General features: G+C 33.2%; 1 protein-coding gene and 1 non-coding gene across 2 annotated transcripts; both read left to right on the top strand.

The window, feature by feature from the left end:
- The first annotated feature begins 4,510 nt into the window (after positions 1–4,510).
- On the top strand, positions 4,511–12,950 carry LOC133669698 (callose synthase 12). The gene is made up of 2 exons (XM_062089928.1): positions 4,511–9,977; positions 12,557–12,950. Exon 1 carries the CDS (start codon positions 4,663–4,665, stop codon positions 9,958–9,960), a length of 5,298 nt encoding a protein of 1,765 aa, XP_061945912.1. The 5' UTR covers positions 4,511–4,662; the 3' UTR covers positions 9,961–9,977; positions 12,557–12,950.
- On the top strand, positions 7,619–7,699 carry LOC133670299 (small nucleolar RNA J33). Its single transcript, XR_009834043.1, has one exon. It is a non-coding gene; the product is annotated as a small nucleolar RNA J33 (small nucleolar RNA).
- Positions 12,951–15,079: the final 2,129 nt, after the last annotated feature.

Below are 15,079 nucleotides of genomic sequence, written 5' to 3'. Positions count from 1 at the left end.
AAGCCCATTAGATCAAAAAAATTACAATAGAGCTAGGATAGTTTTGTACTAGGTCTATCCAAATTCACAAATATTCATGGTAGATGTGTTTAGTGTTGTGGTGCATAGAAATTTTTATAAAGTATTTTTTATTTAAAAATACATTAAAATATTATTTTAGTTTTTTATTTATTTTTAACATCATTACATCAAAACAATCAACAAAACATAAAAAAAACTATTAATTTAATATTTTTCAAGTATTTTAAAAGCAAAAGCTACCACAATCCTAAACATCACTTCCACACTTAGCAATTTCTTTTAGTAAAGTGGATTCCAGCTCTAGTGTATTTTAATTTATTTAATTATTCTTTAATGAAAAGGGATTGTTGTTAAGAATTCATTAGATATTCCACTAAATAATATTTAAAGAAAAACAGCTTTCGTGTAAAGAAATTAAAGTAAATAAGATCATGTTGGATTGTTACATTCAGAGTAAATTACTCTCCTGGAATCTGAACTCCAGCTAGACTATGGGGTGGATAGGCATCGAGAGAATCACAGGAGGGGATTTAAGCTGAAAATTCGAGGAAAACATGTGAGCCCATGTTCATCTTTATGCTTTGAAGTTTGAATTAAAGTTCAATTCATGATTCTATGCATCTTTTCCTGTCCACTTTCCATGCCATTTCTTGACTTGTGGGCATCGCTTTGTGTTCTTAACAAGTTATTTATTCAAAGAAGAATACTCCTGTTCTTGTGCTCAGCATCATTGCTTTCTGCTCCACCAAGATATATATATATATATATATAAAATCATGTAGTCTAGCCTTTCTCGTAATCAATAATCACCAGATTTATTTATATTTAGATTATATTTAGTATCGTGGTTCGACATCGATAATTACTAGATTTATTTACATCTAGATTGTGTTTAGTGTGTTTGTGTGTGTGTATTCATGATAATTTTTTCATATAATCTAGTTTTTCTCAACATCGATGATCACTTGATTTATTTATATTTAGATTGTGTTCAACATTATGATTCGAGATCGATGATCACTAAATTTATTTACATCTAGATTGTGTTTAATATTGTGATACATGGTGCATTTTAAAAATATTTTTTCACTTGAAAATATATTTAAATAATTTTTTTATTAAAAAAACTATAAAAAAATTAATTTTATATTTTTTTCAAATGAAACATGCTCTTGAAATGTATTTAAAAGTAGAAGCTACCATCTCGGAGACTCATTTATGCAAAAAAAAAAATATATATGGATATTATGATGATCATATTAATTCTTGATAGATAATAAACTTGAAATTACTAATTAGTGATTTTTTTTCTAAGATAACCTTTTATTTTTAAATTTGTTTTAGGATGAATTTTAAATTATCACCAAATTATTGGGATAATCTTAATTATACATCTAAAGTATATTTTGTGCAATTGTACCATTAAATATATCAATAAAACTATTAATTATTTGTTCTCTTTAATGATTCTCTTCGAAAGATGAAATAAAAGGAAGCTTTTTATATGCAAGAGAATTATATGTAAATAAACTGTAATTAATATTTTTTTTGATAAATTTGGGATTTTATATTTTAATATCTGTGGTTCACATAACATGTGTTGTTAAATAATTTAATTATGCTCCAATATTTAAAAATACTTTGAATGTATAATTAAGGTTTGCCTTGTATTCTACGACACCCACTTGCCATGTGAAAGATGAACTTTCATCGGAACCATCAGTGTGAAACCCATGAAATCTCAACCACCCATCATGTAATCAAATTGAGGTCCCACATGATGACGACGTGGAAATATCTAGAGGGTCCACTGAGTCGTAACCGTGTTTCGAAAACTTTCGTTTGAATTTAAAAAAACCGGCGTTTTGTTTGACTTTTATCCATCCAACGGTCACGGTCAGAGACACTGTCTGGAAGAGAGTTCCTAGATCTGATCGTGGGGCCAATAATAAAATATTAAAAAATGGAGGCATGGAGAGTGGGTCCGTTTGGTGGCTTTGTATGTATGGGAGAAGCCTCCAAAGAAGATTACTTCTCCCTTTTTCTTCTTCTTTTTATCTATAAAACATTTTAGCCAAGGGTTTTTTTTTTAAAAAAAAATATTAAAACCTTGAAAACGACAAAAGAGAAACGTCAGAGATATTTTTTTATTTATAAAAAAACAGAATTTTCCATTTTCTTTGAAAAACTAATATAAAAATGTTGAAAATTATGTAATCTATATAGTTAAGTTTGTTTTCAACAGCACATCACATTAAGGGTGTGATACGGTAATAATTATTTTTTAAAATATTTTTTATTAGAAATATATTATAATAATATTTTTTAAAATAAAATTTATTTTTAATATCAAAACAATTTATAAATATAAAAAATAATTATAAATAAAAAAATTAAATTTAACCCATCTTTATTTAAACCAATTATAAACGAGAGAAATATGATTACATTTGGGATGAGCGAAAAAACCGAAAAACCGATTAAACCGAGAAAACCGGAAAAAAAATAACCGAAAAAACCGAACCGTTAAAAAACCGATTAAACTGATTAAAATTTTAAAAAAAACCAACCGGTTCGGTTTCGGTTTTATAAGTCTGAAATTGAAAAACCGAATCGAACCAAAACCGAAAAAACCAAGCCAAATCAAGCCAAAACCAAAAAACCCGGTTTGAACTGGTTTTTGTTCTAAAAAACCGAACCGAAACCGGTTGATTTAAACCGGTTTCAGTTTTTTTAAAAAAAATATTTTGATTTAATTATTTTTTTAATAAAAACTAAACCAAATCGAAAATAATCACCTCTAGTTACATTTCTTAAAGGCTTCTGAAAATATAATTATAGCTATAAATATAATTATAGCTTCTGAAAATAATTATAAAGTCACGTGAGGAAGGAGTTGTAATACCAGTTTTTAAATATTACCAAACATGTAAGCATAAAAAAACAAAAAACGAGCAATGAATATGTTAGTTTCAAGGACCTTTTAGTCTATTTGATTTTTTAAAATTTTTTAAGAAATAAAAATTTATTTTATTTGTTTAGCTTCCCAGAATAGCATGATTTGAATTCCCTACAAAAATTAGAAAATGTCGCCATCAATGGATTGGTTTTTAACTTTGTTAGTTAGTTAATGAAGCCTTTTTCTCCCCTTTGTATTTTCTTGAATTATTAGTCTCTTTCATGACAATGCAGCAAAAAGGATGTTCTCCTTTTCCACCCTTTCACTTTCTCTTGCAATTGGGATTTAATCCTCTCTAATTTATTTATTTATTTATTTTCTTCTTCTTACCGATCACATCCAAATCAAACGAAACGCGTAATGTCTGAATCCCGCAAGAACAAAAATACAAATACAAAGCTTTTCCCACACTCTAATTCAAGACATGCATTTTAGTGTTTTTATTTTTTTTGGAATATTCGATATATTTACCAGTTTATTTTTATATTTTAAAAAGATTTGATCTTTTTTTTATTTTTCTCTTTGCTTTAAATTATTTTAAAAAATTTAGTGTTTTTAGATAGTTCTATTCGATGTTTTTTTTTTAAAATAATAATTACTATCAAAATATTAAATGAACTCTTAATTGTGGTAACGGTTATTTTTCAAATTGTTTTCACTTGCAAATACATCAAATAATATATATTTTTATATCAGCATATAAAAATTATTCAAAATCATAAATAAATGAATTTAAAATAAAAAAATTATTATTTTAAAAATTAATTCTTAAACACAAAAATAAACACACGAATGACGCATGCATGTTGCGCGTAAAAAAACAATCCTCTTTAGCAGATTAATTCTATTTGTTTTTGTGTTTCAAAAGTGTTTTGGAAAAAAATTAATTTTTTTATTTTTTTCTTTACTTCAAATTATTTTTTTGTGTTTTTAGATTATTTTAATGTTGATGTCAAAAATAATTTTTTTAAAATAAAAAAATAATATTTTGATGCATTTATAAGTGAAAAACATTTTAAAAAACAATCACAATCATACTTTCAAACACGCTAGCCTTCGTCACGGTTACTTTACATGTAATTAAGCAAATAATTGGTATAAATGGAATGGTTTAATTTCTATATTCATTGAATTTAGAATTAAGATTTTACCCAAACAAAAAAATAATTTAACTGATTATACAAGTGGATTTTTTAATACGTATCCCTGAAACATGAAAATTTGTATTGTTTTGTAATTATTTATACCTATTCACGGAGATAAATAATAAAAAGAAAAATCATAATTTATTGTATTAAAATTGATAAAAATACTTTTAATTTTCTTTATACTTTATATATATATATGTACTGAGCATCAATTTTTAGACAATAGAAGCAAGATTTAAAGCATAGCTCACCTAACAAGTTAATTTGCCCCATAGTTTATGATTTTGAATTTAAAATCAGGAAATGATGATAAAAATTAATTTGTTTATATAAAAGATAAATACGTGTAGAGGGGAAAAAACTACACCATACAGGCCCAAAGCCACAAGGACCACCTCTAAATTCTAGTATGTTTAAAAACACTGGCAAAGGCAACTATTTCAAAAATCTCTCTAGCAAAATCCAACACCACCCCAAAACGCGCCTAAAAACCACCTCCAAACCCGGCCTGTACAATCCTCACTCTCAAATGCCATGTCTCTCCGTCGCCCGCCCCCTCCTAACCCGGCCCGAACCGAATCCCAACCCTACAACATAATCCCCATCCAGAACCTCCTTGCCGACCACCCTTCCCTCCGCTACCCCGAAGTTCGAGCAGCCGCCGCCGCCTTACGCACCGTCGGCAACCTCCGTAAACCACCCTACGCTCAATGGCACCCTTCAATGGACCTCCTCGACTGGCTTGCTCTGCTCTTCGGCTTCCAAAAGGACAACGTTCGCAACCAGCGGGAGCACCTAGTCCTTCACCTTGCAAACGCTCAGATGCGGCTGACTCCTCCGCCGGATAACATTGATACCCTAGACGCCGGTGTACTCCGTCGGTTCAGGCGGAAACTGCTGAAGAATTATACAAATTGGTGTGATTACTTGAATAAGAAGTCGAATATTTGGATCTCTGACCGGTCGACGGATCTAAGAAGGGAGTTACTGTATGTCTCGTTGTATTTGTTAATTTGGGGGGAATCGGCGAATTTACGGTTTATGCCGGAGTGTATTTGCTTTATATTTCATAATATGTGTTTTGAATTGAATAGAGTTTTAGAGGATTATATTGATGAGAATACAGGGCAGCCGGTGATGCCGTCAATTTCAGGGGAGAATGCGTTTTTGAATGGTGTTGTGAAGCCAATTTATGAGACGGTGAGAAGGGAAGTGGATAGGAGCTTTAACGGGGCTGCGCCACATAGTGCTTGGCGGAATTATGATGATTTGAATGAGTATTTTTGGAGTAAGAGGTGTTTTGAGAGGTTGAAATGGCCGATTGATTTAGGGAGTAATTTTTTTGTGACTTCGGGATCGAGGAAGAAGGTGGGGAAGACGGGGTTTGTGGAGCAACGGTCGTTTTGGAATATTGTAAGGAGTTTTGATAGGTTGTGGGTGATGTTGATTTTGTTTTTGCAAGCGGGGATTATTGTTGCGTGGGAGGAGAAGGAGTATCCGTGGAACGCGTTGAAGAGCAGGGATGTGCAGGTTAGGGTGTTGACTGTTTTTTTTACTTGGAGTGGGTTGAGGTTCTTGCAGTCATTGCTTGATGTCGGGACACAGTATAATTTGGTTTCGAGGGAGACTTTGGGGCTTGGGGTTAGGATGATTTTGAAAAGTGTGGTTGCAGTAGTGTGGATTATTGTGTTTGGTGCATTTTATGGGAGGATTTGGAGTCAGAGGAACAGTGATCTGAGGAGGTCGCCCAGGGATCTGAGGTGGTCTTCGGAGGCTGATAGGAAGGTAGTGACTTTTCTTGAGGTTGCTTTGGTGTTTGTGGCGCCAGAGCTATTGGCATTGGCTCTGTTTATTCTTCCATGGATTAGGAATTTTCTTGAGAATACGGATTGGAGGATATTTCGGATGATGACATGGTGGTTTCAGAGTAGTAGTTTTATTGGTAGAGGGTTGAGGGAGGGGCTTGTGGATAATATTAAATATACTTTGTTTTGGGCTATGGTTTTAGCTACCAAATTTGCTTTCAGTTACTTTATGCAGATTAAACCCATGGTTAAACCATCAAAACAGATGCTGAAGCTGAAGGATGTGAATTATGAATGGCACGAGTTTTTTGACCACAGCAATAGGTTTTCAGTTGGGTTGCTGTGGCTTCCTGTGGTGTTGATTTATTTGATGGACTTGCAGATTTGGTATGCCATTTATTCCTCTTTTGTTGGAGCAGGAGTGGGGTTGTTTCAACATTTGGGTGAGATTCGAAACATCCAGCAATTAAGGTTGAGATTTCAGTTCTTTGCAAGTGCAATTCAGTTTAATCTGATGCCAGAGGAGCAGCTGTTGAATGCAAGGGGTACGTTCAAGAGCAAGTTCAAAGATGCCATTCACAGGTTGAAGCTTAGGTATGGGTTTGGCCACCCTTACAAGAAGCTGGAGTCTAACCAGGTTGAGGCAAACAAGTTTGCTTTGATATGGAATGAGATCATAATAATTTTCAGGGAGGAGGATATTATCTCTGACAAGGAGCTTGAGTTGATGGAGTTGCCACAGAATTCTTGGAATGTGAGGGTGATTCGCTGGCCAAGTTTTCTCCTGTGCAATGAGCTGCTGCTTGCTCTTAGCCAGGCCAAAGAGTTGGTAGATGCTCCTGATAAGTGGCTCTGGTACAAGATATGCAAGAACGAGTATAGGCGCTGTGCGGTCATAGAAGCTTATGATAGTGTCAAGCACCTGTTACTTGAAATCATCAAGACCAACACAGAAGAGCACTCAATTATCACGGTTTTGTTTCAAGAAATTGATCACTCTCTGCAGATTGAGAAATTCACCAAGACTTTCAAGATGACAGCTCTGCCTAATTTCCATGCCAAGTTGATAAAGCTTCTTGAGCTGTTGAACAAGCCTAAGCGGGATCTGAACCAGGTGGTAGATACTCTACAGGCTCTATATGAGATTGCTGTACGAGAATTTTTCAGAGAGAAGAGGAGCACTGAACAGTTGATGGAGGACGGGTTGGCTCCTCGTGACCCAGCTGCCATGGCTGGGCTTCTTTTTGGGAGTGCAGTTCAGTTGCCTGATGCTAGCAATGAGACCTTTTATAGGCAGGCACGGCGTTTGCACATGATTCTTACCTCTAGGGATTCGATGAACACTATCCCAGAAAATCTAGAGGCCAGGCGCAGAATTGCATTTTTCAGCAATTCCCTGTTCATGAGCATGCCCCACGCTCCCCAGGTTGAGAAAATGATGGCTTTTAGTGTGCTGACCCCTTATTACAATGAGGAAGTGCTATACAGCAGAGAACAGCTTCGAACTGAAAATGAAGATGGGGTTTCCACACTGTACTACCTGCAAACTATTTATGCTGATGAGTGGAAAAACTTCATGCAGAGGATGCGCCGTGAAGGAATGGAAAAGGATGGTGAGATATGGACAACCAAGTTGAGAGATCTGAGGCTCTGGGCATCTTATAGAGGCCAGACGCTTGGCCGTACTGTGAGGGGAATGATGTATTATTACCGTGCTCTTAAGATGCTGGCTTTTCTTGATTCTGCCTCGGAGATGGACATTAAAGAGGGTTCACGAGAACTTGGCTCGATGAGGCGAGACAATGGTTTGGATAGCTTTGACTCAGAAAGTTCTTCTAAGAGCTTAAGCAGAAATAGCAGTTCAGTGAATTTGTTGTTTAAAGGTCATGAGTATGGGACTGCTTTGATGAAATACACATATGTGGTTGCCTGCCAGATATACGGGTCACAAAAGGCAAAGAAGGATCCCCATGCTGAGGAAATCTTGTATCTGATGAAAAATAATGAGGCCCTTCGCGTTGCCTATGTTGATGAAGTAAACACTGGGAGGGATGAGATGGAATATTATTCTGTACTTGTGAAGTATGATCAGCAGTTGGACAAGGAAGTGGAAATCTACAGGGTGAAGTTGCCGGGTCCCTTGAAACTCGGTGAGGGAAAACCGGAGAATCAAAATCATGCCCTAATCTTCACTCGTGGGGATGCAGTGCAGACTATTGATATGAACCAGGATAACTATTTTGAAGAGGCTCTCAAAATGCGGAATCTTTTGGAAGAATACAGACACTACTATGGAGCTCGTAAACCTACTATCTTGGGAGTCAGGGAACACATTTTTACTGGTTCTGTATCATCTCTTGCATGGTTTATGTCTGCTCAGGAAACTAGTTTTGTCACCCTGGGTCAGCGTGTTTTGGCAAACCCTTTGAAAATTCGAATGCATTATGGCCATCCAGATGTCTTTGACAGGTTTTGGTTCATGACTAGAGGTGGAATCAGCAAGGCTTCCAGAGTGATTAACATTAGTGAGGACATATTTGCTGGCTTTAATTGCACCTTGAGAGGAGGCAATAGTACTCACCACGAATACATCCAAGTTGGAAAAGGAAGGGATGTTGGGTTGAATCAAATATCCATGTTTGAAGCAAAAGTTGCCAGTGGAAATGGCGAGCAAACTCTTAGCAGAGATGTCTATAGATTGGGCCATAGGCTGGACTTCTTCCGTATGCTGTCATTCTTTTATACCACGGTGGGATTTTTTTTGAACACTATGATGGTCATTCTGACTGTGTATGCATTTCTGTGGGGCCGTCTTTATCTGGCTCTTAGTGGTGTTGAGGGTTCTGCTTTGGCCGACAACAGCAGTAACAATAAGGCACTTGGTGCTATTTTGAATCAGCAATTCATCATCCAACTTGGCCTCTTCACTGCCCTTCCGATGATAGTGGAGAACTCTCTTGAGCACGGGTTTCTCGAAGCTATCTGGGATTTCTTGACGATGCAGCTCCAGCTCTCATCTGTTTTCTACACATTCTCTATGGGAACTCGGACGCACTACTTTGGCCGTACCATCCTCCATGGTGGTGCAAAATATCGGGCAACTGGGCGTGGTTTTGTTGTGCAGCACAAGAGTTTTGCAGAGAATTACAGGCTCTATGCTCGTAGCCATTTTGTGAAGGCAATTGAGCTTGGACTGATACTTGTAGTTTATGCAGCATACAGCCCTGTAGCTAAGGACACATTTGTTTATATAGCAATGACCATCTCTAGTTGGTTCCTGGTTGTGTCGTGGATAATGGCCCCGTTTGTCTTCAATCCATCTGGCTTTGATTGGTTGAAGACAGTATACGACTTTGATGATTTTATGAACTGGATTTGGTACCAAGGTGGTGTGTTTGCAAAATCTGAACAGAGCTGGGAAAGATGGTGGTATGAGGAGCAGGATCATCTGAGGACAACTGGGCTTTGGGGAAAGTTACTGGATGTAATATTGGACCTTCGCTTCTTCTTTTTTCAATATGGGATCGTATACCAACTAGGTATTGCTGCTGGGAGTACTAGCATTGCTGTTTACTTGCTTTCTTGGATTTATGTATTTGTCGCCTTTGGGGTTTTTTTGATGGTAGCATATGCCCGGAACAAGTATGCTGCAAAAGAACACATCTACTATCGGATGGTCCAGTTTCTGATCATTGTGCTTGGCATCTTTGTGATTATAGCCCTGCTTCAGTTCACATCTTTCAAATTTACTGATGTTTTCACAAGTTTGTTGGCTTTTATCCCCACTGGATGGGGCGTTTTATTGATTGCCCAAGTACTGCGCCCCTTCCTGCCCGCTATACTTTGGGAAGCAGTGGTTTCTGTGGCTCGGCTATATGATATATTGTTTGGGGTGATAGTTATGGTCCCTGTGGCATTTTTGTCATGGATGCCTGGGTTCCAATCAATGCAGACTAGGATCCTCTTCAACGAGGCATTCAGCAGGGGCCTCCGGATCTTCCAGCTTTTCACGGGAAAAAAATCGTAGTTGATTTGTGATTTGAGGTAATTCTGACACAACTCTTTCAATATAAGGAGATTTTTCTCAGCCTATCAGTTCTGTTTCTGATTATTAGCCTTGTTTGGCAACCTAAACTAGACAAAGTCGAATTAAATGACTGGAATATGCTAGTGTTGCACTGTGCACCTAACGGGATGTTTGCATTTATTCTTTTATGTTAAATGAAGGGGGGCCTCTCATCCTCTGGACCACGAAGTCATTATATAGAACATTTGTGATAATTCCATGCCTTTTGAGTTCACTTTATTTCAACAGTGAGTGAATTAACCGAACAAATTTGGGGTGGGAAAACCACTGTAACTATGCTTTAATTCATTCACTATGAATTATAACAGTGAACTGATGTTTTGCCTTTTAAAAAATCACTCCATGCTGTCGTTCAGGGTAATGATCTTTTTTACTAGGTTTATTTGTTATTTTATATTTGTTCAGGAGTATCCCAGTCCTTTCTTATTTTTTTGCACAGTGCAATCACTTGGTCTCCGATCTTTATCGAAATTTCCTTTAACTATGAACAATGTAACTTACTATAATGCCTTTGGAATAAAAAAAAAATCTTAAGCTTGGCTTTAAGGGTATATTCGTGATTTTACCTTGTTTTCTTGCAATATTTATATGATCTCAAGGGTGATTTGGTAATTTAATTAATAAAGAAATAATAAAGAAAAGGAAAAGCTGCAGGGACCATCCAACAAGTAACTCTGTCATTTTCTGGCGGCGCATGTTGCTTAATTTTGATCAGTTTGACGATGATTGGCTTTTCTTATTTCTTTTCCTTCCTTTTTCTTTCTTTCTTGGTTTTTGTACATGTCCTTGAAACATTTCACAGCAATCCTTCAATTTTTGCCCCTTAATATTTGTTTTTTATTTTTTTAATTGATTTTTTTATTTGAATTAATTTATAGGTTTGAATTATTTTTTTATTTTATCCTCCATTAATTTTTTTTAATTTTAAACTTAGTCTTTATCTTTTAATTGTTATTTATTTTATTTTGGATAGTTTTTAGAATTTTTTTTTATACATATAATTTCATCCTTTTTCATTATATACGATTTTATCCTTATTTTTTTATTGCTATTTTTTAATATTGGCAACTTTTTATAGTTGATTTTTTTAAATGATCTTTTAATATTAAATTGAGCTTTTTGATTTATCTTAGATCTAGAATTCAACGAGTTGTGAATTGGAGAGATTAACCCAGAATTAAGAGATTTATTCGGGTTATTTGTTGTTTTTTTCTTAAAACTCATGTTTTTAATTAGATATTAGACTTTGTAATTTTATTGTTTTTCTTTATATAGGATTTCTCATTGCTTTTAAAAATAACCTAAGTTATCTCAGGTTTTTTTTTTTCTTTATTAGCTTTTTTTTAAGAATTTGTTTTTGGATTAAATTAAATTAATTTCTCTATATGTATTTTTTAAAAAATATATCGTCTAGTTTGTTTTCATTTCCATTTATTTTAACATTTTTTTTAAGATAATAAAAAAATATTTAACCTGCAATGTAGCATATGGTAAAAAAGTCTTGTTTTTTTTAAGCTCATGTTTTTTCTATTTTGTATTTTAGTATTTGATTTATTTGAAGATTGAACTTTTTTTTTTCAATATGATTTTTCACTAATTTTAAAAATGACATGAGTTATCTTCGTGTCTTTTTATTTATTGTTTATTGTTATTTTTTTAATCATATTATTAAATTAACTTGATTTAATAGATCCTGTCAGAATTTTTTTTCCCTCTTTTAAAACATTGGTCCGAGCAATGTTATAATGTGAGACACCGATTTAGGTTTGTTTGAGTCATTTTTTTTTGTTAAATAGTTTTTTTTATTTGAGTCCTTCAATATTTAGTTAATTTGAATTAGAGTTTCTAATTTGTTTTGATTTAAATTTCATGGTGTTATCACGGACTCATGTTCTATATTGAGTCTCACAATTTAAATATGGTTAGTCCTGATCGATCCAATATGTTAGCATCTTAATATATTTTTTTAATAAATATCATCCAGGTCATCTTCACAATATTTTAAAAACTTTTTGCTCGTATACATTGAACGTTTAACTTCCTAATGTTTTTACATTTTTTGTAAGTTACAAAAAAAGGTATCTGACGGACAACATAGCACCGAAAAAAAAACTAGTTTTTTGCTATTGTTTGATTAATAGAATTATGGTAAAATTATTGCCTCAGTTGCACTATTTATTTAATTCTTTTTATACCTTGCATGAGTGGAACTAGTTGAGGTGTTGAATCCTGCTTTCTTCCTAATACTGGGTATGTATATATATATATATATATATATATATATATATGTCTTAATTCAGCTACACTGTGGCCCAACAAGGGAATGAACCTCGAGTTTTCCGTGGACCTTTTTTTTTTGTGTGTAGGTGGTTGATAAACAATTAGTTTATCCATTTGACTTTTGCTATTAATATACTGATGTTTTTTAGTCTCTAATTTAATCTTTGAATGAAAGATAACTGAATCGTTTGGTCTACTATCTACTGTCCTTCAAATTTTCTAGTCATTACTGAGAGGACTGGGGTATCTTTTGCAGGTCTCAAGTCAAGAAAAGTTGTAAGATAATCATACGAACTGAGAGGTTAGATTTCTCCCTGGTTTTTGCACGTGAGACTGACACAGTTGCTACTCTGGTAATGTCTGAAATTCAGTGTGGTTGGAGAGGAAACTTTTATTTGGTTCTTCATTCTCAGATTCTTATCTCCTTTACTGATGTAATTTGTGTAATACATCACGCTCTCCCTGACATTATTATTCACGGACCTCTTACGTGCCTAGCCTCCCCTCATTTCTGAAAATACAGCAGTGTCCATATATTAAAAGTAGCTTAGGGCGGTAGCTTTGTTGAGATTGCTTGATTATTTGTAATTCTTTTGTCAGATATGCTACTTTTGAGTTACTCATACGTCAGATCTGGTGTCTTTATCCTAGTCTTTTTGTGGCAGTATAGAACACTAATCTTGCTTTGTCTTAACTGACTGCCTTGAGTACAAAAATGGTGATATTCAACGAGGCAGGCAATCGTGCAATCCATAACCGATCTTTTGTTGACTATGCTTCTATCTGTTTATTCATACATTAGATTTGTGCTTTGATTCCCTATCTGGCTTCTTCTGTTTTGGTCAAGAACACGAATCTTGCTTTTGCTTAACTGTCTTTGTTATGGATTGCACCCTTTTCTTTATTTCAACTTCATTGAATGAATTTGACATCCTATTTCTCTCTTGTTGGATTCTGTGGGCTGTATGGTTTTAAGGGCAAAATTATCGAGGAAGATCCCAGCTCACCACCACATTAACTCCTCATATGTGCATGATAAATCATTTTCCCCTGTCTCTATTAAGCCTTGAGCCTTGAATTTTGTGGTGAAATTTACCTTGCTGGATTTCATTTGCTTAAGAAATTTTGATTCTTCAGACCTGGGCTTTGTGTTATGCTCGTCGGGGCGAGAAGAGCAGAGGCGGGGTTCATATGTGTTTAATGCTTAAAAGTTCTAATGCATACAAATTTTAATTGTGTTCTTATGTGTTCTAATGTTAATTATTTTATTAATTGTAGCTTTGATTGCTTGTGGAAAAATAATTTATAGCTTACCTTAATTATCTGAGTGGCCTTTTATTTTTCAACATCTGTAACTTTTTCTCCCATGTATCTCTTCATGCATGTTTTTGGTTGAGAAATTTCAAGTGAGAAAATAAATGAAAAAAAATTAAAATTAAAACTTGAGATTTGATTCAATAGAAGCGGTATATGATTTTCTGGAAATTTTATTTTATATGAAATATTTTATTTCAAAATAAAAATAGAACTGGAAAGATTCATATGGAATTAAAATTTGATCTAATTCGAGTATTTGGTAGAATATGGCTGGATAGCTTGAGTTTGGATAGTTTGAATTTTTATTTTTATTTTTTGTTACATGGTTGTCATATTAATTGAATCTAATTATGACAAAATTTTCATTAAATACTTTGGAATAATATTTATTGACAAACACATAAATACGTACTCTCTTCTATAACCGTTTCGTTATTTATGCTTTAATTATCTATTATTCAAACCTCAAGTTAATTAATTCCATTAAAATATTTTGATAGATGGCCTGTAGATCTGGCTGATTTTTTTGCAATGTAAAAAAAAAAAAAACACGATGCTCGGGCATTGCTAACGTTATTTAAAAAAGGAAATCCACGTTAATTCAATTAAACAACAGTAAATTGACTAAAAATTAAAAGAAAATATGATAATGATAACCATAAGAAAAAAAAACACCTGTTGAAAGACAAAAATTAACAAAGTTAAATTCTAAAATAACTTGACGCTAACAAATAAAATAAAAAAAATAAAAAAAATAAAAAATTAAAGTTAATTTAAGCTAGTATGTTAAATTCATAACTTTAAACCTCATTAAAAACAAATTAAATTCAATATATATAATCAAAGAACCAACCCACCAAAGAATTTATGGACAATCTTAAACCATTGAATTAGCTTAGTATTTTTTATTTTTTTTTATTTTCTTTTTAAATTAGTTAATTATCTTTTAAAAGTATTAGAAAATAATATAAATTATATTTTGAAACAGTTCTCATCTAACAATTTAAGTTTTTGAATAAGATGTTTTTTTATATAGTTTTAAAGTCTTGTTGGCCAAACAATCTCATTTCTATTCTATTTAAAAAATTAAACATAAATTACTGTAAGTTTAAGTCTAAAAAACTTTTATTTGAGAGAAAGTATTAAAAAATAATATTAATAATATATTAAGATTTTATTTAAAAATTATAATTTTAGTACAAATAATATGTTCGTAGCATAGTTAAGAAAATAAGTAAATGGACTGCTAAAATGAGAGAATCGTCCCTTGACCTGAAGTTTATTGATGTTTATACTTTTTAATAAGAGCTAATTTAATATTGTGAAAATAGTTATTTTTTAAAGTATTTTTTATTTAAAAATATATTAAAAAATATATTTTTTATATTAACATATTAAAAAAAACATAAAAAAAATAATTTAATTTTTTTAAAAAAAAAATTCAAAAGAATTTTTTAAATAC

This window comes from Populus nigra, chromosome 12 (genome assembly GCF_951802175.1).
Source record: "Populus nigra chromosome 12, ddPopNigr1.1, whole genome shotgun sequence".
NCBI lineage: Eukaryota > Viridiplantae > Streptophyta > Magnoliopsida > Malpighiales > Salicaceae > Populus > Populus nigra.
Note: the sequence above shows the minus strand (reverse complement) of the source record. Positions and strands in the feature narration are given on the sequence as shown.